Source organism: Dermacentor andersoni, chromosome 1 (genome assembly GCF_023375885.2).
Source record: "Dermacentor andersoni chromosome 1, qqDerAnde1_hic_scaffold, whole genome shotgun sequence".
Classification (NCBI taxonomy): Eukaryota; Metazoa; Arthropoda; class Arachnida; order Ixodida; family Ixodidae; genus Dermacentor; species Dermacentor andersoni.
In genome coordinates this window covers 87923967-87950043 of record NC_092814.1, presented here as the reverse complement: position 1 = coordinate 87950043, position 26077 = coordinate 87923967, and the positions used below count along the sequence as shown (strand labels likewise).

Genomic DNA, 26077 nt, shown 5'->3' with positions numbered 1-26077 from the left:
AGGAGCGACCCTCGACGGTAGGCCCGAAAGGCCGCCCCGACCCAGACGGAATTTCGACACGGGCAGCTGCTAACAGTACAGGCGGCTCCGCCACGGCAGCAAATTCCAAGACAAAGATCATTTCGAACGTCGCGCTTTCCGTCGACAATTTTTCATCGGTGAAGGAGGCACAGACGGCCGTTTATAACGGACTCCATTTTAATCGTAGCACGTCAGCAATGCACTATCTGACTTTCCCTAGGTGCCCCTGCTATACTTCCCTTCAGAACGGGTGCATTTATCTCTCCAGTCTGTATACTATTCTCGTTCTCTTTCCCCGCCGCACGGCGCCGTTAGGTGACAATCAATCAATCAATCAATCAATCAATCAATCAATCAATCGGTCGATGACTCTTCTGGTACACGCGTAACCGGATTTTCGGCTTTCCACACCGTCTACACATCCTAGCTTCGCTTCCTGAGAAGGAACAATTATCGTACCTAGGGCATTAACTGCTCTACGCTGCCCCCTTCTTACCTAGAATCAGCATCTGCTTGATAACCGGCACGTAAAAAATATTATACCATATGAAGTTCAGTAATGTGGAAATTTGGACTACTTGGTTGTTAATCACCATACCTTGCTGGCGAAGCAGCCCACTGACACGGACACGGCGAAGACACAAGAAGCAGGGAGTGTCGTGTATTCTTGTGCGTCTTCGCCGTGTCCGTGTCAGTGCGCTGCTTCACCTGCAGGGTATCATGATTATACCATATATTCGCATCTGCCCCTAACCTGGAAATAAATCGTTTGTAAGAGGACGCTATCTGGATACTATAGGTGTCCAAAACACTTACCACAGAGTACAGCCGGCGTCGAACCACCTTTGAGTTGCTTTAAACAGTGGCGCATGCCCGCGAGTCCAATAACGCGCTGGCTATAACCAGTGCTTCCTTCTATATAGAGCGAAAGTGTGCCCATTTGGAAGCTCCACACTCAGATAGTTCCAGAGGCTATTGCCCGGATTATTGAGATAACGAGACCGCCCCGTGTCCTATATTCGTTGTTGACGCTTCTAGTGTCAAGCCTGCCACTTCTCTCCCAGTCTCTACTTCAGTTTACTCGCGAGCAACGGCTGGTGGAAGCCGCTACAAACAATAATATTCCGCTGCACCTCACGCACGAGTGGCAACGAATGCATTGCTTCGAACACGCCGAGGACGTACTTTACCTGCATGGCTAAGTTTAACCCAACAGCATATGCTTCCAAACTGTGCTGGAGAAGGAAAAAGAGAAAGAGGGATGGGTTTATGGCCTGTTATCCTGCCTGTCGAATAGTGTAGCAATTCACTACTGAAAGTGAGTACACAACCAAAATCGAAGGGCACGAGCTTATGCTCCTCCACCATTCGAACAAACGACTCTCAAAACCCCCTACGCACATGTCTGCGCGTCTTCCTATAGCAATGAATGCTGCACGCGACGAGAAGCCGAGCCGGCGCATTTGTCGGGACCGCTGTCTTCCTTCCAACGTATGAACGCCCTTCCGCGCGGCCATCGAAACTGACTCGCCCGCATCAACACGTCAGCTTCCGATTATAGAACGCCCAGCCAGGCCACACTGGTGGCATTCTCGATCGATAACTTCCCAAGATATCCCTTTCCGCGCGCCACTCATTGGACAATTAAACCAACAAACATCGATGCGACGAAACGGTCCTCCCACAAGCGTTATTTTCGTGTCACATATATAGTTCCTGAGTGCGTTGTAAGGATGTCGCTTGATGGGGGCTACACTGAGGCGTAACGTTGAAGGTTACGTCACGCAAACCGCGAGAAAGTATTCCTCAAAATGAACGAACGCGAATACGGCACCCTGGGGCCGCATTCTGAAACGATCACTTTCGGCGATACTATCGCTTTGGCCACACCTTCGCCATCGACGCGCGCTGATTGGCTGTTTTAGTGACATCGGTTGAGCCAGATTGGCTGATTGAGCCCTACGTCATCAGATTTTGCTCAACCAGCCAATCAGCACGCGCCTGACGGCGAGACTATCGCCGAAGTGGATCGCTTCAGATTACGTCCCCAGCTATTCAAGCATTCGCGTGTGTTGTTATTCAAGTGCCGCGCGACCGTGACAGCGCATCGCCTCAATTCTTGGCTGTCTTTGCCGCGCGGCAGACACGGCATCCAGGCGGCGTCGTTTTCAAAAAGTAGGCACGTGTAAGTGGCGGAAGGTCTCATTTTAGCGAACAGCTTCTATCGCTTGCTGTGGAGGATATGTACATACCGACAAAGCAATAATCGCGCGTACACGTTTTGCTTAAAGGGACACTAAAGAGAAAAAATGGTTTCTTCTGCGTCATAAAATTACCCTTCTACAACACCAAAAACACCAATCTTACCACGGTAAGACGTTTAGTAGGCAAGAAAAAGCGCAAAAGCGAAATACAGGTGGCGACGCCTCCTTGAAGTTCCCGCACCAGGTCGCTGTGACGTCATGGATTTTGAGAGCGTCTTTTAGGGCCTATTTATTTATTTAGAGGTACAGACTCACTGTGTTGTGTTCTAAAGGAACCAAATATTAAATATGGCAAGTTTGGGGAACCTTTACTGAGCCAAGGCGGCCCAAATACGGAAACATACTTTGGAATCCCTGACGTCACCCTGACGTACCAGCGTCGGGGTTTCGGCGCGAAATTCAAATACTGGTACTTTGACCTTCATTCGCTCATCTAATATTCAAACTATTATTTTGAAATGACCGCCTGCAAAGTTCTCAAACAGTGCTTTATCAGTCCAAACTGATATATTGTTTTGCTTTTAAGCAATCCACGTCATACTGCACACTGCACACGGAGTGCTCCGCTGCGCAGCACTGTGCCGTGAGAGATAGGACGTGAATTGTGAAGCTTTTACTGCGGTACACGTAAAGTCACCATATGCAAATGTGGCGTTCCATCACACTCCACATTCCACACGCGGCACACGGCGTGCGGCATTTGACGTGCATAGGCGTCAGGAAGCACGAGCGAAGAAGAAACCATGCGGAACGCCTTCGCTCATTACGCTATTCATGGCACGGGCAACGCACGCTCGCGGAAGACTTAAGCGCCACCGTTTTGTGAATCAAGAGCACGTACAATGTTGGTGCACACAGCCATAGCATTAAGCGCGGACGGCTTTTCCAACAAGACACTTAAAACTCGGCGTACATGCCAAAGAGTTTCGGTCACATATGCATCAGCCACGTGCCACCTGGAGCGCCACTGCGCGCAGCTTTTCGTAAAATGAAAATAAAATTCAAGCGCTACGTTTTCCTGCTGGACATAAAGGTACGTTTAGACTACGCACGTAATGTGCAAATATTTCGCAAGAAATGCAAGCGCAAACGCTAGAAGCGTAACTAAATTGGTCAGCCTACACTCGTAGGAAGCGTTAAGCGCGCAACAGTCGTCACACATGCAAGCGTATTTGTTGGAAGACCCGCTCCTCTAAGTTTCATACAGGTACGACAGTCACGACGTGTCCAACAAGCGCCGCAGTTTCAGTTTTAAATTTCCCGTGACGCGGCTACCGGCATCCCCAGTTATAGGGAGCAACAGCCATGACAGCGTACGCGTATGTGCGTTGTTCGAGCGACAACGGCACCCGGGTTTTTTTTTTTTTTTTGTGCCTTCGCTTACAGTTTTTCAGTGGTTTCACCATGATGAAATTGACTGAAACGCAACTGGCCAGCTCACGTTTTGATTAGCCGGCCTGAAGAAGCGTACGTATGCAAGTTATATACAATGTGCACGACCAATTGTTAAGGATCTTAACGCTATAGTAACGCGCGATACGGACTTAACGACAGATGCGCGCTTTGCTAACGTTACGATCGCAGTCTGAGCATACCTTAAGATTAAAACGTGATAAAATTACCATAATACGCAACTTTCAAAATGGCATCAATTCATTTGTCACTTTTGTGTGAAACAAGACATGTAAACGTCGCGCTTTTCCTGACGCCACATTTCGAAGGCGGCACATTCCCACTGGCGCGTGCAATTAGCCTCATTAGCATAAACGTGTCCCGATGCACGTTAAATAAAGGAGACACATTATCACTCGAACTTCGTGCTGTATGATAAAACGCAAACGCACATTGCACCATCCACCCATGGCTGCTCTCACTCGAATGGGAGCAACCGCGTTCTCTGACGCTATCGGCTTCGCGCCTGCACGCATTCCTCGATTTACGAGCACATATGGATGGGATGCACACATGAAACGACCCGAAGCGCGGTTGGCATTCTGCCCGTTCCGGGTGGTTGGGGGATATTTCTTTGAATACCAAAAGCGACAAGGTGACAAAACTCTATAAAACGCGTTTTAGCATTCATTAAGTCAGGCAATTCTCAAATATAAGATCGGGTTTTCGAAAAGGGGACATTGTAATATATCAGTATGGATACCCTTATAAGAAACGGGCCAGCATTGGTAGAGCGCAAACCCAGTTTTGCATATTGTGTTTCTGTCTTGGCCCAAAAGCTAATGCCGCCCACGCAAACAAAGCGTCAGGCGACCCAGCGGCGGGTAGCAACTCGCTTTATTGTGAATTCACGCGTCGCTATAATACGTTGTGCCTTGACTCACTAATGGTGCAATAGGCGCCATTTGCTTTCTGCCACTTCGCCTCCGTAGCCAAGTATGAGCTATAAAACAATTCTGTTATCAGGATATTAAAGGTCCCTTTAGCCTAACTGCGCATGCCGGCGGGGACACGCCGCCATGTAAGCACACTGTCAGAACAAGCGCGACGCTCGAATATGCGAAATTTATTTCGCATTCTTGAGGTAACTCAGTACATTATACAAGAAAGTGACGCTTTATAAACCGAATCTTTATTAACTTGTTAGTCAACCCCGAGAAACACGTCTGAATTCTTTTTGAAAAATGTTTCGCTCTTGAGCCACCGTGACGCTGGGTGCGAAAAACGCGAAACACGCTCGACATATCGATGCTGAAATAGCGTGCCTTAATGTTCCCCCTCGTCCCCGTTCTATAGGAACTGCATCCAGTCACCTATATGCTATGTGCTATACAGGCGCGCAACCGGGCTCTATACGGCGTGACGTCATAATTACTAAAAATAACTTCTGAACTACGAATCCGGAAAACAAAATATACTGTATTCAATACTATAGGGCACATGCCGAAAATTGCGTAAATGTGAAAGCCAGGTATACGTGGCTCCGGCCACGGCCGGAGCCACGTATGCATGGAGGAACGAAAAACTAAGGAGAGACCCTGACGTCGCTCTGTGAAGCTCATGTGACGCCGGAAGTTGGCGCTACTCGGGTATCTTGTCGGGGGAGATTCTCCTCCCTTATTTACCTTTCTCGCTTTCGGTGCGCAATCACGCCTGGCTGCGCGGACATGCGCGCGCCGTAGTGATACGACCAACGGATCCCGCCGCGGTGTTATACCGTCACGATTCCGTTGCCCAAGTCATTTCCTCTGAGTACTGTGCTCTAGCGTTGAAAGGAGTTCATAATGAACTACGCAAGTTAGAATGTGAGGCCTGTCCCACGCTCTATATATGCATAGGTTTCTGCCGGCTTTCCTGAAAATAAGTCTGTGCATTCTCGCCGCACTGCAAGAATGCACAGGCGATGAACGGCAGCACACTTTACCCACATCAAGACCTATGGCTATAGCCCATCTGCAGTTTATGAGAACAAACAAGTATGCTGTTCGTAGCTTTATAGGAATCGTTTTGCTTTATTGAGCAAGTTTTGGGCGGCCGCGCACCGCGATGTGATGAGCCACCGCGCGCCGACGAAGAGGCCTCGCAGGTGAGAACATCGTTACGCGTTTAAATACACCGACTGCGGCCTGCGGTATATTGTTCTCACGGTAAGTGAAGCTTCACGGAACGCATACAACACGCGCTAAGAAACCTCTTCCGTAGTGTCTAGGCAGTTACATATTCAAGGAGCAAAGGCCCCCAGATTTTCTCTTTCGCATCCGCTCTTATGGCTCATTCACACCGGCGACTTGAGGAGGTCGCGCGACCATTTGCGACTCGCGACCAAAAACCCACAGAAGGCGACTGATGTTCACACCGGTAAGCCCGGTTGAGCGCGACCCGCAAGTCGCAATCCCGGAGATTATCGTTCTCAGCGAGAACTCTCGGAATCTACGCGGAATTTGCCGCGACGCGGGAGGAGGCCGGATGCAGACACATGAAAGATCACTTCCGGTGCGCCGCCGATTGGTTTATCAGTTTTGCGACCACGGTCGGGCGACTGAAAAATCGAGCAGCGAGCTACTGGCCCAAAATGGTCGCTTTTCTCGAAAAGCGACCATTTGCGACCATTTGCGACTGGTCGCTTGGCGACCAACTTGGTCGCGCGATCACTGTCAGTCGCCGGTGTGAATGAGCCCTTACTCGCGCCTGCGCGAGAAACGCCACGCCCCACTGTACCTACTAGCAATCGTAAATACGCAAACCGGTGGCTAAAGTGGCGCTCAAATTTCGCACGGATATCTGCAGTGCATTAGCAGTGCATTCATGATGACGCCGTCTGTCACTGCTACAGCGAAACACTGCGCGCGTCGTGTTTCGCTTATACAGTGACAGATGGCGCAACTCTTACGTCGCAGTTAGAGTTACTGTATATGCCACCAAAGGTTTTTGGCAGAATATACAGTAACTGTATACTCGCGGACAACTTCCTGTGGCTGCGAAGGGAAAGCTACGGAGGCAAAACGCCCACAAGTGAGAGCGCTTCTGAAAGGAGACCCGCGTTTTAATCAACGTTAGTTTAGGCTGGCAAAGAGAAAACATAAACACCTTATTAGCAACAGTTAAATAAGACAGAACACATCACTGTTTACTTATTTTGCGGCTTTTCCCTTCCGCGTCTGAGGAAACCAAAAACCGTCGCACGTGGAAGCTGCGCCGATTCAGCGTCTGTTCCGAGCAACCAAAGGCACCATCAAACGCTGCCGGACTACTTGGCGCGGTAACACATGTGCAGCAGCCACGCGCCCGTAGCTTTCCCGTCATAGTCACATAGAAAGTTGTCCGCGAGTATAGTCGCAGTCGCAACTAGAGTTATTGCATGCCCTGAAGGGAGCCATGTATACCGGGTGTCCCACGTAATTTGAGCCAAACATTCAAAATATGCAGATACCACGTGGCTGGACAGAAACAATCTAATGTTGTTTGCCATCGCTTGGAGATACTCAAATTATTTTTTGCATTCCGCCTAAATACATAACTAGTCCTAATTATTTAATCAACTTCTCAAATATTATAATTAGATGAAAAGTGTCAATGAGAGCAACATGAAAATCTGATACGCTTTCTGGTGTTCAATACGTGCTACATAAAAGTGTTTTTCCAAGCACGAGAGAAGCCCGCAAATACACGCAAAAGTCCTCGAGTAGCGAGTCGAGCGGCAATTTTTCGTGCATTCGCAGGCTTCTTTGATGCTTGAAAAAAAACTTTTGTGTAGCACGTATTGAGCAACTGAAAGGTGTATCGGGAGTTTTGCATGTTGCTCTACAATGTTCTCAATGACACCTTTCATCTCATTATAATATTTGATAAGTTGATTAACAAGACTAATTATGTAATTAGGTGGAATGCAAGAAATAATCCCAGTATCTCCAACCGACGGCAAGCAACATTACCTTGGTTCTGTCCAGTTAGGAGGCATTTGCATATTTTTAAAGTTTGGCTCAAGTTACGTGGGACACCCTATATGCTATAACTGTAGCCGCAGGAATCTCTTTCTTTCCCGCAGCCTCGCCCGAGCACATCCGATTCATTCTGGACGAAACAGGCAATTAGAACTCTCAACGAAGATGTCGTATTAAACAGCATGCACCACAAAATGGCAACTGTGTGCGAAGGAACCAGCACTATAACCGGAAGAGCCAGGTGTACCTGACCCTTACCTTTACGTAAGTATAATTTATCTTTACTGGCTCAACCACAATTAATCAATTAATGAAGTTTGATCGAGGATTGCATCGCCTACGCACGTACATCGTGAAAACGTAAAACGTGTCGCTTTCTCTGTCCTGCTCTCCAACAGGTAACTTGTATTCCTAGATTCTTCTCTGCCTAGTCATCTTGTTGAAACGTGAAGGGGGTCCACGCATACAAACGCGGATATTAAGGACAGCTAAGACGCGCTGCAATACAGGGGCCTAACTCACGAAGCTTATCGTTAATTAATGACCTTTGCCACTGGCTGGCCGCGGCTTCACTAATTATATGTCCAACGTGATGATTGGCTGGCATTTGCTCTTACGAACACTTCTAGCGCAAGATGTTTTCTGTGAATACGGGCCCAGACCTCCATTTCACGAACAGGCGCCACAGTTACGTCTCCGCGTGGTCTGGATTAGCCAGCTTCCGTACCACAGTGTTCACTCGAAGTGGAAGCGGAAACGCACGAGCCAGGGCCAAGTGCGAGAGTTTAATTTTAAACCAGGTGACCCCGCTCCCTCTTGCCAGCGCTGAGCTCTACGGAGACCCAGGAAAAGTCAAGAGGGCAGGGTGAGACGGGGTGGGCTAAGTGAGGAGCTTTCTGCTTTTTCAAGAGCGGGTAATGCACTAGGACGATAAAAGAAGCTACCCGATAGACAGCACGATAGCATAGCTCACAGCAGCCAAGGACGACGCGGCCGACTGACCCGACGGAGAGGCCGACGTCATGTGAACGCCCCACGAGTGTGTCACGCACCTCATATCCTGACTCGCCTCTATGAAGCACGCGGCTCGGCTTCCCTCCTGAGCAGGGCGCGGGGCTTCCGGCCAGCCGGCGCGTGGCAAACCATTTAGTTCCTGATCGGGCCATGTGAGAAGCGTGTGAGCTTCACAATAAACACAAAGAAATTGGATATTTCTGAATCACTGCAGCTCTAAATGGGGCGTGCATCATGTGATGTTACACATTGCCATTCTGCGCTTAAAATGAGGCACCGTGTCGGGGTTGGAAGCCAACGAAAGATCGGTAGGCCGGTTGGCTTTATGGGCCAATGGTAAAACCACAAATGAGGCCATGCAGGCTCACATGGCTTTGGGCCTCTTTTGAAGTCACAGAAGAGCGGAGCAAAATTAGATTTGAAGAATGATTCAGGAACTTGGATGAAAATCAATGGGCGGCTAAAGTACACAAATATCTGTACCTCAAAAGAGCGGACACAGAATTGAGGAAGAGGTCAATAAAGTTGGCCACCAAGGTAATTAAAAGTGTCAACAGACAATCAGAAGGCCTCAAATAAAAAAAAAACAGAGTAAATTAGATGCAAAGGATGGAAACAAATACCATGAAGATTTACAAGAATGCCAAGGAAGAAATTAAAGGGAAAATCTGTACGATAACACAAGGGCAGTCCCTTGCTATTTGAGGATCGAGCTGGTGTTGCCTAAGTACAAAAACATAGTGGAGCAAATATTCGCAACAGGACGAGACCAATGTGTCTGCTGCAGCGAAAATCCGGAGACAACTAAGCACATCCTAATGCAGTGCGAAGATATTCACCCATCGAGACTCGTAGGAAACGTCCGCCTTCCATAAGCGCTGGGATTTCAAGCGGATGGATTCATTCACCGGCCAGCAGTCGAGATAAGCAAGAGACTCTGGGCCCTATAACGTAAATCTATTCGAATCTGTTTTTATTCCAATCTTATGACGTCAAATTTACGTAACCACCGCCGCAAGCATCGGGCGGTGATCCGCAACGCTCTCCTCGTTTACAGTCTGTCACTTCTGTTTGCTTGCAAAGCGAGTAGCATTGCCTACTTTGACAGATTTTTCGCATCTGATTGGCTGGCAAGAGGAGAGAAGCACGCAGAAGTGGACAGGGTTTCGGTGGGTCCGAGTTAACGCCGTGAAAGTAGATAACCGGATGAGGAGGGTGTTGCCGGCGTCTGCGATTGGCCCGCTTCCGCTGCCTTAGCTTGCGGTGACTGGTCAAAAATCGCGGCGACGAGCAACGGAAGGTTAAAATGGCCGCTAAAATGAATTCTCAGTCAAGAAGAGTTGGCAAAGTGATGTCGTGTACATGCCGAAAGGGCTCCACAAAGTTATACTGCAACATAAGAGGTTTCATTATACGCAAATAAATCTATTCTCCCCGGCAGCTCCGAGTAGCCAATGCCAGGGCGATCGGAGGGCAGACGTCCTCTATTCCTTTCGGAAACGGGAAATCTACGGCTATTCCGAAAAAAAGTTCAGTTTGGTTCGGCATATCAATCAGTGGCGGTCCAACTGCCCCATTTGCGCCATTTTGCTACAATTCGACTTGCCTGCTCCTGGCTGCGCTTAATCAGGTGCCATTTGCGCGAACTACTCAAAATTGCAGTGTTATCGCGTTTTTACGGCAATGCAATGTTTTAAGTAAGGTTATGCAATTAAAGTCAACGGCGGATTTTTCCGGACGCCCGATTTTTCGGACATGCCCGATAATTCAGACGCCTTCGTGACACACCACAAATGCATAAGAACGTATCAAATTTCGGACGCAAAAAACACTTCGCCGTTCGATTTTACGGACTTGCCATGACCGCAGGTCCGAAACTGCATTGATCGAAGCCACCATCGCCGTCATTTTGATTATCTCGCCACCTCGAATAGGCGCTCTCGCACGCAGATCCGCTGGCAGCCGTAGCCACCACCGCCACAACGCTAGGCCTAGCCTCTGCCAAGCTTCTTGCTGTTCGATACAGTGTTTTTCATTGAAACAATTCGCCGCTGTTAGCAACGGCGCCGACTCCGTCTTTGTAACCCTCGCCAACGGCTTCGAAGCTCGGAAAGCATGACGCGTTCCATAATGCCGGTTCCCAAAAGTCAGTTTCGCCTCAGTACAGCATTGTTACGCGGCGAAGCATACGTAAAGTATTGCGGCGAAGCATACCAAGATTGGGATGGCAATTGTCAAGGGACACAGTATGTATTCCTTAATTATACACGCGTGCACCCGCTGTCTCCTGTCACAGTACGAACACCGATACGCCTAATAAGTGTACTGGCACGCCTTCAGAGATATTTCAGACGTGCCTGTGGCGGTTTGAGCCCTTGGGGGCAGTAAAAGGCATGCATTCGTTTTTTTCTTACGCTTTCGCGGCCCCCAGGGAGTCCAAAAAATCGGACGTTGACTGTACTCAACCATACGAATCAATTTGGAAAAATTCAAATAATTAATTTTGCAACTTCATTATCTACCACTCTATTTTTCGCATATTTGGCGAAATAGTTAGCTGACGTCGATGCAAGCAGCCATACCATGACGCTGAGTAATTATCGGCATAGCAGAAAATTGTCTTGGTACAAGGGTCGTCCGGGTCAACTCCAATCGAAACAATTCCTATACCCGACGCCGACGAAGGGAACGGCGACGAAAGCAGTGCCTATGTGCGAAGATACAGGACCGATTAGCCACTGGAAGGCATGCAGATCGCATCGCATACGCGTGTTCATGTACACAGATTCACGCATTTGCACATGCAGTTGCACGGTTTTACGCCGAATCGGCTCGTATCTTCGCAGAGGCCACACACGACATACGGGAAACCGACAAACCGCCTCACAACGAAAGTGTGTGTACAGCATGGTATGAACGTTGTTCCCCACCGCCATCACCATCTTTGCGACACACCGTACGGAGGCATTTCACCTTGGCGCCGTTCACAGATGCATAGTCTCTCGTCGAGCCTCTAGCATTGTTATTGGGCGTAATACACGTTTTGCCACGTGCGCTAAAGCATATGAAAGCACATCTGGCATTTGGAATGCACTAAGTCATTTTCCATCACTTTCTGTCTTGTGCCTGGCGGCGCAAATTGTTCTAGCACATTTGTAATTTTATCTGTCTTGTGCTTAGGCGCATATCTTTGTCCTCGTTAGCCTACAAAATTTTATTCAATTGTTTACAAAATGTAGTTCATTGCGTACCAAAAATAATAATGTTTGCAACATACCGTACATGGTACACCGTCCATGGGAAGACAAGCTTAACTGGTCGCTGTTGGCTTTGTGTCCGGCTTCGCTGTTGAGCAGCACTTAGTGATTACAAAGTAATAACAAGCTTCGCCAAGTGGCTACAGATTACTGCTGTACTATTCCAAGTGCTCCAAAAAGACAAATTTTTCTACTCCGAAACTGCTACGAAATGCTGGTGTGGCGCTGCACCTAAACTGCTCTAGAACGACATTTTTCGTGCTAAAAAAATTGCTCCAAATCCTAAACTGGCTGGACCACCACTGATTAATGCATCTGTAATGCGTACACAGTTTGGCGTATAGTGAGTTGTAGCGTTTTTGTGACGTCGCGTGACATAAAAGCGAAGTGCGCCCGGCCCAAGAACTTTTTACCAATAGCGAAGGGCTAATGGCGGAAAAAGGTGTGGAATCAGAAATATCTTGTTTTCTTTTGTTCGGTCTAATCATGCATAATCAGTGTTCGATTCGTAATCAGTCATATCAGATTGGGAGTTCTCCCGGTTTTCGTCACGTCGCGTGACAGACAAGCGAAGCGTGGGTAGCCCGAAACATTTTTTTGACCAATCGAGGAGGGCTGATTGCAGAAATGTAATATAAATATTTTAGAATAGCTTCAAAGAGCCCTCTGTTTAGAGTATTGGTAGGAAAAATGCAGGGAGGAAATTGATAGGAGTGGATCCATTACAGGCATAGGTAACTATATACAAGATAGATACGGAGGTTTAAGACAGAAAAGAATTATGAGACAGACAAAACGCTAGACTGATAAATATCTCTATATTACTTGGTTAGCTCAAGCAGGCTAGGTGAGTGTCGTTGCCCCGATTCGAAGGGGATGCCAACAAATCATCATCATCATCAAGAAGCAGCGACAGAAGGCATGGGACATTGTAGGCTGCAAAAAAAGAAACTAGTGGTACATTCGACCGGTCGAAATCGAGCACTAGGAGCACATTGGCCTGGTTCATTCAGAGCGTCGCGCTGGAGTTCGAAACGCTCGGAGTCGCACCCACCTTCAACCTGGGAGCGCGACCGAGATTTGACAGTAACTCGATGACGCAGCTGCTCCCATTTCTCTGGGAGATGAACGTTCGGCTGGGGCAGGGCTTCTCTGGCTCCAGTCTCGATAGGGCTCCGCATCGCTGGAAACCGAGTTGGAGGGCGGTAGGAACCAGTCGAAGACCATACCGTAGGAGAAATAGTGGACTAGAGAAACCTCCAATCGGTTTTAGGTGAAGAACGTCATCGAGCTGTAACGGTGCTACTCGAAGTTCGCATACGTAGAAGAAAGTTTTTTTTTTTTTTTTCAAGCTAATGTGTCGCTCACAGCGCGAAGACGCTGAGTGATCTTCGGATCAATCAATTTACGGGCTGTCAATGACGCGCGAAAGCTCCCGCCCGGAGACATCGTGTGCGCAGGCGCAGTTCTCATGAAGTCGCGCAATCTTTTGCGATCAGCTATTAATAACTGCAATACAGACGCAAGAAAGGGCAAGGGCACCGTCGCGCAAACATAGTAAAAGGCACAGACACAGGCGCCTGTAACCGCATGTCGTATTAAAACAAAGCGCACAGATTAAAGGTCACGAAGAGAATGAGATATTTCTTTCACTTTGTCGATAAAGCGAGTGACTGAGGTGCGCGTCCAGTGACAAATAAATAATCAGTCAGCGACAGCAAAACAAACAAACAAAAAGTCAGTAGAACTACAGTATGGGAACCAGGGATAAACCATAGACAAAGACCATGTCAAGAGCACATGTCGCAAAAAATACTCAGCAAAAGCAGCTTACGGATGCACGAAATATTGAACAACTCAATTTCAAAAGAAGAAAAATAAAATGTTTAAAACTGAAAAGAAAACAACGAATCACATCAAGGGGACGACGAGCTGTGCGATGGAAAAACGAAAACAAAACAATTAAAATCGGAGGTGAACGGAAAAGGTTCTTTTTTTTTTAATGCTAAGTCTGAAGGCAAAGCAGCTGTGCACGCGCGCCGGTGCCCTACTGCTTATAGTTAACGCACGACCTCAATTATTTCTGTCTTTACTATTATCATTATCATTATTATCGCGGCCACGTGCTGCAATCTCCGATTTGCAGAAATAAATTATATTACTAAAACGGACGATGCATGTACAGGTAATGTGCGAGAACAGGGGTATATACTAACGAGTACCTATATATGTCATCGTATCGGACTATATGTCATCGTATCCGACTAAGGCCTTACTTTCCTGTAAGTGTCTATGTACCCCAAATACGAATAGCTCCTAAAAAAGAAAAAGAGAAAAAGAACAGCTATTCAGTATGACCAGGGTCCATCGTATATGATAGAACCACGCCAAGTATGGCTTGGCATGGCGGCTCAGTGTTCTTGCTGTGACTGCGTTTCATGTCTTTTTGTTTTATCCTCTCCAGCAGGCTTGCCGACACGCCCAGGACTGTAAGCGACAGATGCGGCGCGAGCACAAAAGCACTGAACTTGCAAGTAAATGCCTTCTTCGACACAGCGTTGACGGCCTCGCCCCCGAACGCAGCCTGAAAACCAGCTGAAATTATTCCCCACTTTACAAGACTTCAGTGCTCGCTCTCAAAAGAAAAAAAAAGTTCCTTTTTCTTTTTTTCTTCTGACCATAGTTTGTAGATAGCGCACTATCAGAGTGCTACCATTTGTGTCTAAAAATTCGGGAATTGAATCAGTCTTTTAGGAGAGCTGCCTTAGTCGCTTTTGGGAACAATAATGAAATCGTTGAAGCTCAAGAACACATCCAGGTTATGCATTGCCTCGATCAAAGTGTCAGCGCGCTTCGGTTGTTCACGCCCGCTATAGAAAGAAACAATGCAGCTGCTACGTAAGAGTCAACTCAGCTGCGGTCAGTGGCTGCCCTACATGCCCTCTCTCATCAAAGTGCCTACAGTTGTAATTGAGGGGCCCGATTTTTTATTAATCGTATCACAAGAAGCCAACAAACAAAGACACCAAGGACAACACAGGGGAAATTACTTGGACTGTGGCGGAATGGATGTTCCACATCCGCCGCCAAGGTTTGTGAGTGGTGGCGCTGGCTAACACTCCCAGGGGTTAGTTCTAGTAGTAACACATAAATATCCCAGAAAGTCGATGGGAAGATGGCGTCGCGGTAGCTCAATTGGTAGAGCATCGCACGCGTAATGCAAAGACGTGGGATCGTTCCCCACCTGCGGCAAGTTGATTTTTCATCCACTTTCAATTCCACTTATTTATAGTTTCTTTATTTCAATCAGTAAGTACAAGTAATTTCCCCTGTGTTGTCCTTAAGATTGGTGTCTTTGTTTGTTGGCTTCTTGTGAAACAGTTAAGTGTAATTACAGTTCTTATACCAACTCCGGCCACTGGTGATAGCGTGCGTACGTATTATTAGCGAAAGAGGGCCGGCCGAGGACAAACAGTTCGCATACGATCGACAAACTTGGGCCAGGATAATGTGTTGATTCGATATTCCGATGCTATTCCTTTTTCGCGCTTGGTCAGTGGCCCGATTGAGCGGCGCTCTGCCCACGTTATCCCCACTATCAGGGCGCTGTGAACGGTAGACGATAATAAATAGAATCGAACGAAACGTATCTTTACATCATATCGGTCTTTGGTCCGTGTTCACAAGTGCGCAATCTCGAGCGGTTTCTCGCTGGCCGGCGGGTGCACAGGCGCACCACTACGCCCGATAGCAGCGGCCGCAATAATGAGACGATGCCCGCGCCGATGGTCAGTCGATGGCTCGTGCGTTTTGCATACGCGTGAGCGAGGTCGAAAGTTGCATTATGACATTGGTTGCGCGAAATTCTGCAACAGCTCCCCAACAGAGTACATTCTTGGCTTCAAGGTCACGTGACATCGCTGTACACTGTCGCGCGATTTTGGATTTGGCATTGCATTGAAGGGACACTAAAGAGAAACGCTAGATCAATTCAGTTTGAAAAGGTATTCCTTCAAAACTCCATTTCCGTTAATTTCCTGGTAATAAGTTGATTATTAGAAAAGAAACTGAGCGTCAAAGTCCTTTTTTTTTTTTTGCGATACTCCAGCACAGAAACGTTAGTGCGACAACATCGATTTCAATGCACCTTCTCGTATTTGGGCCGCTGTGACGCAGTAAATGTTCTCCAAACTTCGCGCTAAACGATTGAGTCGGCTTGAGCAGATGTTGTCAATATCCCCAACGTCACGGCAAGCTGTTGCGGGAACTTCAGTGCGGCGTCGCCACCAGTCCTTTCAAAACCCGCCGTGGTTGCGCAGTGGCTATGGTGTTGGGCTGCTGAGCACGAGGTCGCGGGATCGAATCCCGGCCACGGCGGCCGCATTTCGATGGGGGCGAAATGCGAAAACACCCGTGTGCTTAGATTTAGGTGCACGTTAAAGAACCCCAGGTGGTCGAAATTTCCGGAGTCCTCCACTACGGCGTGCCTCATAATCAGAAAGTGGTTTTGGCACGTAAAAACCCATAAGAAAAAGGTCTGCGTCTTTTCTGGCACATGTCTTGGGAGGAGTTGAAGATGCGCATGCGTTGGAGGTTATGTGCGGCAATGTAAATTTCAATGAAGTACGGTCGAAAGTCCAGCGTCCGTCCGTGTCTAACACCTTTTCCTTGTGTGCGCGTCCTTTGTGTTTCGCTGGTACCCCTTTTTCAAGTTCATCATGCACCAACTGGCCCAAGAGCTTGCGCTAATGCAGCGTCGCTGTGCTTGGTATCGAGGCACCCTATACGCTGATTTTGGCGCGGTGCGCTCCTTTTGTGATGCAGTCACACTCTACGCTCATTGTTTCTCCGAAGAATTTGTTTGTTTGTTTGTTTGTTTGTTTGTTTGTTTGTTTGTTTGTTTGTTTGTTTGTTTGTTTGTTTGTTTGTTTGTTTGTTTCGTCGTTCCCTTCCTCCTTTTTTTTTCTCTTTTCCTTGCTCTCGTGCGAGAATATAATGCCTCCTTCTGTGTGATCAATCCCACTGTAAGGTATATGAGCCATGCTTCCAAGTCTCAACAACAATGGCACTGTCGGCTGTGAGGGCCTCCTGCTGTCACAGTAAATAAATTAAGAACCGGAGGAATCACTGGTCTCCTGAGACTTTTCTTTTTTTGTTCTCCGTTTAATTAGTGCACTGAGACGAATTATTTAAAATTTTTAATATTCCCTTTAAGGCCAAGTGTGTTTCGTGAAATCGTCGAGGGGGTTCAGAAACAACTGATCCAATTTTTTGTGGCAACGTACATGCTGTGCGTAGTGATTTTTTTTTCGGCGTTGGAAGAAAACCCGCGAAATATGAAATAAAACCACGTCACTACGCTCATGCACTATCGTATTGCAGCGCTCTCAACCGTGCGTCCAGCCAATCGCTTGTCAGGGACGACGGCGCTTCCTTTCCGTGCGCCACCGTCAAAGATGCTGACGCACTGTGAAGCCGATGCCTTGAGGAGAGGCCGCTAATTTTGCCAATGTCCGCGCGCACGGTTCTTTCGCTCGAAGCACGGCTGAAAGCGTTGCAATAGGATAGCGCACATGATAGCGCACGAGCGCCGTCACGTGGTTTTATTTCATATTTCGCGGGCTTTCTTGAAACGCCGAAAAATATCACCTCCCAGCGTGTACGTTGCTACAAAAATTGGATCGGTCGTCTCTGAATCCCCTCTACAACGTAAAGAAACGCACTTAGCCCTAAAGTGCATATTAAATATTTTGCATAATTGATCTCAGTTAATTAAGCTTGATTATCTAAATAAGCGGGGGGGGGGGGGTTCCTCTATAAGGAGCACCACACATGATGGCAAACCGTATGTCATTGGTTTCATTCAGCTACGCTTAAGCAATTTTTTTTTTAATCCTTGGTTCAAGTTACGTGAGACACCGTATGCTTCGGGGACAGGTTCGAACTCAAGCTAGGCTGGGATAATGCCGGGAAGCCCCGCTGTCAAACGAGGAGCTTGCCACGGGTCCGGGCACGGAAGCCGAAACTGAAGCCCTGGCGAATTTCCTTCACTCTTTGACCATGGACGGCACCCCGCAGAAGCCGGACACGCACTCACCAGGGAGAAACGAGGGAAACGGATTATAAGCAGACGGGTTTTAAAGATCCGGCCCTAAAGCCAGACGGCGTGGGGCACAAGCCCGAAGACGGTGCCTATATAGTGCCGATGAAATTGGTCATTTGACGACTGCGGCGTGCGACGGAGGCTCACGAAGTATTGAGCGGGTTGCCGCAATCACTTGGTTTGTTGTGCACAGGTATATCCCACGACTACATTCGTTTGCAAGCCCAAATGCACACTCTGTAAATGGAAAGAAACAAAACTCACCACGTTTTCATTTCTTGTTTTAGAGATATTTCTTGAAAGGAATCTGTATTTGCGGCCCCACGGACGTTTCATATATGTTTGAGGCGTTTCAGTAACGGATATTTCTGCAAGCAGACATTTTGTCACGCGAACCTGACAGTACAACGACCGCGATAGAACTATCGGATGTATACTATGTGCCTCAACATTACGTGTCAATTATTATTATTATTATTATTATTATTATTATTATTATTATTATTATTATTATTAAATTTTCGTTCTCTGCGGATATAAGTTGCTGTGCGTGATGGGAACCGGGAAGCGTCCATCACTATATACGATGTGCCCGTTCTCGCCCAGCAGTAAACAGTTTTCTACTACCAAACTTATATCGCAACTTTTTGTTTGTACACTACCTCATTGGTTTGCATCCTCTCTCCGCCTGTTTGCTTCTTTTCCCACCACGCAAGGCGAGCACCAGTAGGTTCTATCGCCTTCAGATGAAGCTGAAACAGGGCGCCAAGCTAAAGGAAACAAGCGGCACAGTGCAGCGTCTGCCTTTCCTAATCTCGGTGGTTATATTGTCGCGCTATCTCAGGCAAGTACATCTCCACCAACCCGTTCCCATTTCCCACTCTTACGCTAATATACCCTTGTAAACCGCCGCACACAATTAAGAGCTCCGAGGCCCGAGCACCATCTCTCATACGAATTCGGAGCTGGGCTTTCTTGGTCCATCAAAAACTAGGGACGTGGACAGAAGGAGATATGCGTTCATGCCGTTTTAGGACCGGCAGTCTCGGCCCACCTTTACCTTCACTTAGCACTGGGTATGTGTAGATCTGCAGACAACGACGACAACGCTATCGTATTTATACAGCAAAGGTCTGATCGGGAGTTGAAGGGAACGAGTGAAGGCTGCATCCAAGCTATTGATTTCATCTCAGTGTTCGGGGTTCTTTGGTCCACCCCAAGACGAGCTGTCGACAGTTTCCCCTCCTTCGCTAATATTTGGCTGCTGACCTGTAAAACCGCAAGAGCAAAAAAAAAAAAAAAATGAGGAAGGCGGGAAACGGAGACCGAGTCGGAACGCGTTCTGCGGCAAGGTGATGCGGAGCCGCATGCAACAAAATCAGCGACGACGGCGTCTGGAACAAGTATATCCAGACGTGCAACCTCACAGGAAGGATAACAGCCGCGGACGGCTGCGTCGGACGTCCGCAGGCTCACTGAACAGCGCTTTTTTCGCCGCCGCTTCGCTCATTCGCTGTTTTCAGATGGACGCTCGTTTCCGCCACCTGTTGCGTACGTCCTGCCACCTGATACTCTTTATCAAGCCAAATACGGAAGCGAAAGACAGATGCGAGCAGCCAAAGGCAATGCGGTACGGACAGAATGAATCAGCTGAGCCACGCGAGGCACACTCCTGCAACTGCAGCCAGCTCAGGCATATACGAACGCTTGCCGCAGAAACAGGCGCTTGCTGCTGCAACGCATCGGCGTCAATGGCGAGCGTTAGGAGCAAGGGCTTCCAACGCCCTCGCACAATATGTAGGTCGCTCATTTGCGTGCGTTCCCAAATGCTGGAACCGATTCAAGCAGGCTGTGGGCAGGTCTATTAGCGTATGCCGACATCGCAGTCAGACGCTTTTCCTTTGAACTTTCCGGACGGAAACTTTCGAATGCAATTCACCCAACCATCACGGCGGCCACGCGCAGTGTCGCTTTGGAAATTCCGCGCAATCTCGTGCGTCACATGCCTGCTCTCGGGTTTCGGAGCTTTAATTGCACGCCTGGCACAGGGCCAGCGCACTGCGCGAATGGGCTGCGTGTCAAGACAAGCGCTCACCGCGCCGTCTGCATTGCGCAAGGGTGCGACTTCCAAGGGCAACTGACTCTGCCGGTAGCCTCCGACAAATCCATGATTCATAAGGCAAACAAGCTATGAACAGTATATGTGATGGGATGCGGAAAGAGAGAGGGTAAAAAGTTGAAAAGCGGGCGCACTGGGAATTTTTATAGCACGCAATACGCTTGGCTAACCTTGTTGAAAGCATACACGCGGTAATGTCATGCTTTGAATAAACCATTAGAATAGCTGCGAGCCTTGCTACCAGCACTTCGGCCGGAAGCAAAGTGCGCGAGCGTGTGGAAGAGAGATGAGGCCGCGAGCTCGATACCCGGCAGCGACGGCCGCAGGCACCTCATAGCTGTCGTATGTGGACATACGAGCAGAGCAGCGGTCCACTATCACCACCACCACGCCGGCAACTGTATCACCAACTGGACAGCTATATGGCACGAACGCATGATCTTCCGGAACGACCGGCTTGGCTTGTAGCTTTGCGAAGACAAGCAGGTTATCGGAGCTCAATAAATGTCCGTCATATTAAATGCAGTCCTTCGCTTCCCTCGGTTACGCGACGATATCCACATATCCAAATTGTTGCTCTGGGGCATTAAACGAAAAGAAAATATTACACGCGGAAGAGAATTTGCAGCTGGAGATGTGCTGAGTGCTGAGGGGGAGGGTATTCTGTGTGTGTCCACGTAGGGGCCATGTCCATTTCGTCTGCTGCTGAAGTGCCAATTGCCTGAGGGGGGGTCCCGTCTCGTTCTCACGCGTACCCAGCCCAGCCAGACAGAACTTCAGCAGCAGACAAAATGGACAAGTCCATTAGGTGGACCCTTACAGAATACCTCCACCCCCCCCCCACCCCCCCGTCCCCTCTTGGTTTCAGCCTTGGGCTGAAACCAGCACATCTACAGGACCTCATCACAGCACTATGACGTTGGCGCCTCACTGTTCCAGAGTTAAAAAAGAACAAAAGGGGGAAAAAAAGAAAAGCCGTTCTGATCCAAAGCCAGGGAAAATAAATTATTTCCGTCTGACGCTCAGGTTAAATAATCGGGCGCTGTCTAGGGCTGATTCATTCATAGCCCATGGCACGGACAAACACGTGTTAGCGGAATCCCTAATTCTGAAAAGCAAAGCAAACATGGAAACTGCGTTAAAGGGCCACTAAATGCTAATACTAACTCGATGTGGACTGTTTACATACCATTCCATAAATTTCACAATGCTTATTTCGCGCCAAGAAAAGGCTTAGTTTACGAGAAAGCTGCACCTGAAGGGTCCGAATACCTTTATCGCAATTCAACTCTCCCGCCACACAACCGGGGAGTGGTGACGTTGCATACGCCAAACGGCGCCCGACAGACGGCGGTACGATGCTCTGCACAATAAGGTCCCTCATTACACAAAACGCAAACGCTCCACCATAGAGGAAGGAAAAAAAGCTTTTTTCCTTCTTCTATGGTGTCTGGAGCCTCTAATCGGTCCTGCATTTACCTTAATTTCTCGATAGATTTAATACTATTTAATAAAATAATAATAAATAATATTTGATGAAACAACTGCTCAACTATTTACTTAATAGACGCATGCTGCAATTGCAGTGATGAAGCCGGGTAGTAACGCAATCAATAATTTTATTGGATTCGATTTTAAGAAACAGAAGTAGAAATTACATCCACTTTGCAGAATAATCTATTCGCGATAATATTGACGCCTTAGAGATCCTCGAGCACTACTCTATCACTTTAGCTTGACTTAATATTTGCCTTTAGTGTCCCTTTAACATGTCTGCTGAATCAGATGAATATTCATTTAAATTGGGATTACAAAAGAAAATGAGCAACTTAAACCTGCAGAAATTGTTCGTGTGGGGCAGGGAGATCCATCTTTCCTTTTTTTTTCTTCTTCAAGCCGGAAGCACGGAGAAAGTATACACGCCTAATTAATGAAGGTTCAGTTAGCACCGGAAATGGTCGGTATCCAAGGGTACAGGGCCATACGTAAATGAGCAGGTACAGATATATATGCAAGCACTCGAAAACACATAGTTAGTAGTTCTTTTTTTTTAAATTATGGGGTTTTACGTGCCAAAACCACTTTCTGATTATGAGGCACGCCGTAGTGGAGGACTCCGGAAATTTCGACCACCTGGGGTTTAACGTGCACCTAAATCTAAGTACACGGGTGTTCGCATTTCGCCCCCATCGAAATGCGGCCGCCATGGTTGGGATTCGATCCCGCGACCTCGTGCTCAGCAGCCTAACACCATAGCCACTGAGCAACCACGGCGGGTTAGGAGTTTTGTTATGCACACTTCCAGCACATATATCGGCAGAGAACGTATATAAACATTCCTCGAGCTGACGCTTGCAGACAATGCATGACCTGCCGAAATTTCGGAATGTTAATCAGACAATAACTGTTCAACTATTTACTTAATAGACACATGCTGCAATTTCAGTGATGAAGCCGGGTAGTAACGTAATCAATTAATAATTTTATTGAATACGATTTTAAGAGACAGAAGTAGAAATTACATCCACTTTGCAGAAATGCCAGTACTATAACACTTTCAAGACATCCGACCTGAACTACTCGCCGCGGTGACCTAGCGGCTATGGGTGTTGCGCTGCTAAGCAGGAGGTTGCGAGATCAAATCCCTGCCGCGGCGGCCACATTCGATAGGGGCGATATGCAGAAACGCCGTGCACTGGGGTTAAAATAAAACCGGAATTGCCCCACTACGGCGTGCCTCATCATCAAATCGTGGTTCTGGCACGTAAAACCCCAGAATTCAATTCGACCTAAACTGCGCAACGAAATACATCAGCGTTGCAATTAATGATTTCGCAAGAGCTTATTCCCGCGCGCAGTGAGTGAGAAATCTATCCGGAATGCCGGTGCATTTGTCGAACATATCTTGGGGACGAATATCCATGAAACTGGCGCCGGTCTCGTGGTTGCGCTATGTGCTCATGTCTCCTCTTAACATAGGCTACTTTTCTGCAATCCTAACGTCTGCCCTGAAGTCAATAATTCATTTTTTTTTAATTGTTGAAGCCGCATTAAACAGCAAATATTCATTGCGACTCGGTGCATCAAGTAGTGTCAGCCTCTTCAAATAATCCACCTGGAAAGGCGGAATGCGCTATCTGTCACATAATTCTTTTTTTAAGCGGTTCGGAGAAAAAAAGAACAGCTGAAGGCATACTCCTCACCATTGCATACACTTTTACGATGACACAATTTCAATGTCGTTGCGAGTTCGCAGACTTCTCCCTGAGGGACGGTAACGTTAACGTTAATGGAACGTTACACTGAGTTATATCGGAATCTCTCAGAAAAATTGGCGAGTTGTCGCATGAAAAAAAATATCGAAAAATAGAACAGGTAACTCGAAGTTAACGAAACTAATCACATAGAACAAATCTCCTTTTCGTCTGATAAATTTGTTCTGACAAAACAATTAAAAAGAAGAAAACGCAAATGCGAGGACGGGAGGGAGGGGGGGGGGGGGGGGGCGACGATAATTTAAATACGTTTTCTCCTGCTTTCTCCTGCTCCTACTTTTTCTTTTCCATCCTCTGTTGCTCCTCTCACCTCTCTCTCTCTCGTGTACATGAACTTAAACGCGCCCAGAGAATGGCGCGAAGACATTTTCTGTTAAAATTTCAGAAGGAATTTGTCCGGCGAACTTTCGAGGATAATCGTCCTGTTGTGGCCCATTTTTACGTAGCTGATCGAGCCGGATTTTTCGTAACGCGACAGTACCACAAAGAGTATCAATTGCATCTGACCAATTTGACCGAGCTTCAAGTTCATGCTTGAGCTTCGCCAAGGATAGGTGTACAGCGTTACACTATGACAAAAAGGTGCCCACTGCGATTACGGCACTTACGTTAGTTTTCTTAAAAGATTTCAGCTGCTTACCTCGTGTTTGCTGTTCGTGTCCTGGACTTTCATTCTGCTGCCGTTCACGTTGTATCAATGAATGGGAACCGATGCGGCGATCGAAACCAGACCCGCCGCATAGTGAACGCTCCCTGCGAGATCAATTTTCAGTACGTACGTGGTGCAAACACAGCCTTGGCGAGACCAGACACCACACAAAATGCACGGATAGCGAAAGCGTACACTAGCAAGCTTTCGCACCCATACAATCTGACGCCGGCGCTTCGCGTACCTCGTCAGAGGACCCTGGGCTTGCAGTTGTTGCACATTTCTAAACGTTTCTCCTAGATGGCGCCACCATCCTGCAACATCGCCTGTAGCGTCGAGAGGGACACGAGTATAAATGCTTTTATGAAACTGGCGTCCAAATATTTCCAAACAGCCTGGAAATATTTGCTTGAGAACACATTTTAATTCTTCATTTTGACACAGAATAACGTTCCGTCGCAGTCAAGACCGTGGTCAGGACCTAGGGCTCCGCGGCATGACGCCATCCCTCTGCGCTCTTACGCTTGGCTCTCGAGTTAGTGACTGATTATGTGTGAACGAACGCTATAGTGCGAGTAATAATAATAATAATAATAATAATAATAATAATAATAATAATTATTATTATTATTATTATTATTATTATTATTATTATTATTATTATTATTATTATTATTATTATTACACTGGCGCGCTGAGTCGCGTACCTCAGGACCTTATTAAAGTTTTGCATCCATCCATCCATCCATCCATCCATTACACTGGCTGTGTGTGCTGCATCTGAAACAAAAAAATTCAGTGCACTTCCACTCTGTGAAGACCGTGGTGAAGGATGACCAGCGAAGCTGTGGATGTGGCCCCTTAATGGAGAACAGCTCCTCCGCCGCTGGTCGGCCCGGTATTGCACTATCTTTGGGATCAGCCCACGTTTGAGGAGTGCTTAACCCATGATAGAATGCGTAAGCGCGACTGAACAAGGACGTAGAAAGAAACAGATACTGAGAGACAGCGCTACTTTCAACTATAGATTTTATTTTCGCACGCATCCATAAATATATACCAAACGAGCGGAAAAAACGAGACAAAAAGAACATTCAGTGGTGCATGCCGATGAACCGTTTACGTGTCTAAGGCATTATCAAAAGATACCCTTCAATAATTACAACGATAAACCGAGAAATCGTATCTGTTTTTCAGGTAGCGACACTGATGGCTTGCTCACGCACCTTTCTTCTAATTTTGCAATTTCATAGGCCTCCCCAACCTCCCTTGTCATCCTGCTATGAGCTCTATACAAAATAGACATGCACCACTGTTCTTTTTGCCTCGTTTGTTTCCGCTCGTTCGGTATATATTGATGAGTGCGAAAATAAAATCTACAGTTGAAAGTAGCGCTTTCTCTGTGTATCTGTTTCTTTCTACGTCCTCGTTCCGTCGCGCTTACGCATTCTATCATGAATTCAAACGTCGGGATCGGTCCACGCATGAAAAATTGGTCTATGTCCGTGGAGACGAGATTCGCCGGCACCTACTCATAAACAACTTCGCTGTATTAGTATGTCCGTGGAGACGAGATTCGCCGGCACCTAGTCATAAACAACTTCGCTGTATTAGTATTAGTATGAAAGCCCCTTTCCCGCTTCGCCAAAAGTGACTGCGTGCTACGTACATTCGTTTTAATTGGCAAGTGTTCGGATACATGCTGAGCGGAGTGGGCCGCGAAGGCTCTGCTAAATCTGTCTATTATGCGTTGGTCAAATATGGTCCACACTGAACCCATTTGAAAAAAGGAGTGAAAAAATCTGTCGAATTGTATCATGATCGCGCCCAGTATTTTTATGAAAAAGTGTGCGAATAGCGATTTTTAATTGAGACCGAATCGAATACGAATCGAATAGTGCCAGAAGCGAATCGAATAGTTTTCGAATAGGGAATCACCAGCCGTTGTCACAATCTGCCTTTTTCGATGCTTTTTCGTGTTC

The 26077-nt window shown here is 47.4% G+C and overlaps 2 protein-coding genes across 3 annotated transcripts in view; one reads left to right on the top strand and one right to left on the bottom strand.

The window, feature by feature from the left end:
* The window catches only part of LOC126544090 (oxidative stress-induced growth inhibitor 2-like), a 215669-nt gene that overhangs the window by 94892 nt on the left and 94700 nt on the right, over window positions 1-26077 (bottom strand). Inside the window, exon 3 of one of the 2 annotated variants that reach the window (XM_055061708.2) lies at window positions 24087-24199. The gene's annotated coding sequence lies outside the window, so the exon portion shown is untranslated. Of the gene's footprint in view, window positions 1-24086; window positions 24330-26077 lie in introns of those variants that run through there. The other variant, XM_055061707.1, reaches the window with a different exon arrangement.
* LOC126543256 (uncharacterized) overlaps window positions 16990-26077 on the top strand; it is a 47146-nt gene continuing 38058 nt past the window's right edge. Inside the window, exon 1 of the mRNA XM_055077896.1 lies at window positions 16990-17048. Within this exon, the coding sequence (XP_054933871.1) occupies window positions 16990-17048 (59 nt within the window). The remainder of the gene's footprint in view (window positions 17049-26077) is intronic.